General features: G+C 36.2%; 1 protein-coding gene across 1 annotated transcript in view; it reads right to left on the bottom strand.

Annotated features, from left to right (window-relative positions):
- Positions 1-6: 6 nt before the first annotated feature.
- LOC106880815 (soma ferritin-like) overlaps positions 7-2249 on the bottom strand; it is an 18972-nt gene continuing 16729 nt past the window's right edge. Inside the window, exon 7 of the mRNA XM_052972685.1 lies at positions 7-1495. Within this exon, the coding sequence (XP_052828645.1) occupies positions 1325-1495 (171 nt within the window). The 3' untranslated portion in view covers positions 7-1324. The remainder of the gene's footprint in view (positions 1496-2249) is intronic.

Raw genomic sequence — 2249 nt, 5'->3', positions numbered from 1 at the left:
CCCCCAACATCGCTTGCTAACCGATGGTCGAAAAGCTAACACATCGCTTGATAACCGATGTTGAGGTATTTACATCCCCGTAACTGAGCGGTTTGGGAAAAGACACCGATAGAATAAGTACCAGTATTTAAAAAAATAAGAATTGGGGTCGATTCATTCGACTGAAATTCTTCAAGGTGGTGCCACATCATGACCACAGTCAAATGACTGAAACAAATAAAAGATAAAAGCAAACATTAACACATCTCGGACGTTTTGACATTTATGCTTCCGGGATTAGGACACTCGAAACCTTGAGAAAGCGTAACTTAGAACTGGTTACTTGAACAAGATTGCTCACTGTGACGATGTGCTGCGTCCTCTGGAACACAGCACTCAGAATCAGAAATGCTCAGAGAAACAGAAGAGAGGAGGGTTGCCTAAAAAGTAGGAGTCCTGCTGGTCCCGATTCTGCTATTACATGCCCTCATTGTGACCGTGGATTTTATGGCACGTTTAGCTTGATAAGTCCCCTGGAGATCAACAAAGAGTGAAGCTGCTAATCGGGTCATCTTCAAAAACATGAAGACGAACATCACTCCCAGGAATAAGACGCCTAATGCTGATTGGAAATCAACCATCATCTAAGTGGGAACTAAAGGTGATGCTAAATGTGTGTGTGTGTTGGAAAGGAGTTTATAATCTTTTAGATAAGCTTTTGTATTTTGATGGCATTATACTTTTTCTGGAGTGGGATTAAGCCGTTAGATAAGCATTATATTCATAAAAAGTTGATTTCGGTTTTTAAAAATTCCGAAACTGTTATAATTCTTTCTAATTTTGGCCCAAGACCAGCAATTTTGAGGGAAGAGGAAGTTGATTGCATTTACCTCCAATACTCAACATGAAACTTATTTTATCGCCCCTCCCCCGCAAAAGGATGAAATCAATGTCGACCTCGACGGAATTTGAACTCAGAACATAAGGTGCCGGAAGAAATACCGATATGTATTTTGTTCGACGTGCTAGCGATTTTTGCCCGCTCATCGCCTTCGAAATGATTATAACATAATGAATTTAGAATAATATATTTTGTTATATAGAATAAGATATAGGCTAAAATATAATGAATATAATACGATGTCACAACATTATACTATAAAATAATCAAAAACAACATAAAAGATTTCATCTCTATTGCATACTGATTGGATAATGGTGAAAGCGTTTAGGGGGGAAAGAGGTGAATACTATCGCACTCGCTTTCGTTAAAGAGAATATTCGTTGCCTTTATTTATCATTTCAGAACAACGAAGTATTAAAATATAAAATTAGGCTAATTAATTTAATGTTTGCCGTGAATGTTTGAACTACTCTCACTCAAGAAACGATTATCCATCATATAATGTCCAACGTAGGATTGATTGAACCTTGAAAGTTGGGTAACGTAGTCTGACAGCTGCTTGATGGATTCCACTTGTTCATCCAAATATTCGTGTTCAAGGAAATGTTGCAACTGAAACAAAATAAAAAAAGAGAAAACATTGTAAAAAAGAAAAATCGTATAGTATTAGGTTGTCCGGGAAGTTCCGGGCGTATTTTAATATGCAAAAAGGGATATAAATAATTGACCTTTCAATAAATATTATTCAATGAAATAATTTCCATTATTATTAATGACTTTTGCCCAATTTAATTATTCCACCAGCATAAAATTTGATTGGTTTTGACTCCATCTAAATGGTTAAATGTTTTTCCTTGCAATGAGTTCTGTTGTGATAAAAACAAGTGGTAGTCGGATGATGCAGTTTCAGGAGAATATGGTGAATGGGATAAGAGACCCCAGCCAAGTTCATGTAACTTTGTTCGCGTAGCCAAAGACACGTGTGGTCGGGCATTGTCTCGTTGGAACACTACTCCTTTCCTGTTGGCAATCTCAGTACACATCAGAATTAATGGTTTGCTTTTGTGGAAGAAGCTTATATTAAATAATGCCTTTATGATCCCACCAAACACAAAGCATAGCTTTTTTGGTATGCTGTTTTGGGGGATCCTTACGCAAACTCCAGGATCTTTTTCGCACTACGTTTTCGTACACAATCCATTTTTCATCCATTTTTCATCTCCGTTATAATTGTGATTTATTCAGTTATACACATTTCTTTTATGAAAAATTTCTTTGATTGCATGTTCTGGCCAATGATATACTTGTAAATAATTTTGAATTGTTTACGATATATCCTTCGTAATGTATTTTTACACTCTTCTTT

The sequence above is a fragment of the Octopus bimaculoides genome, chromosome 14 (assembly GCF_001194135.2).
Source record: "Octopus bimaculoides isolate UCB-OBI-ISO-001 chromosome 14, ASM119413v2, whole genome shotgun sequence".
Lineage (NCBI taxonomy): Eukaryota > Metazoa > Mollusca > Cephalopoda > Octopoda > Octopodidae > Octopus > Octopus bimaculoides.
The sequence above is the reverse complement of the archived record's forward strand: the minus strand, read 5'-3'. Positions and strand labels throughout refer to the sequence as shown.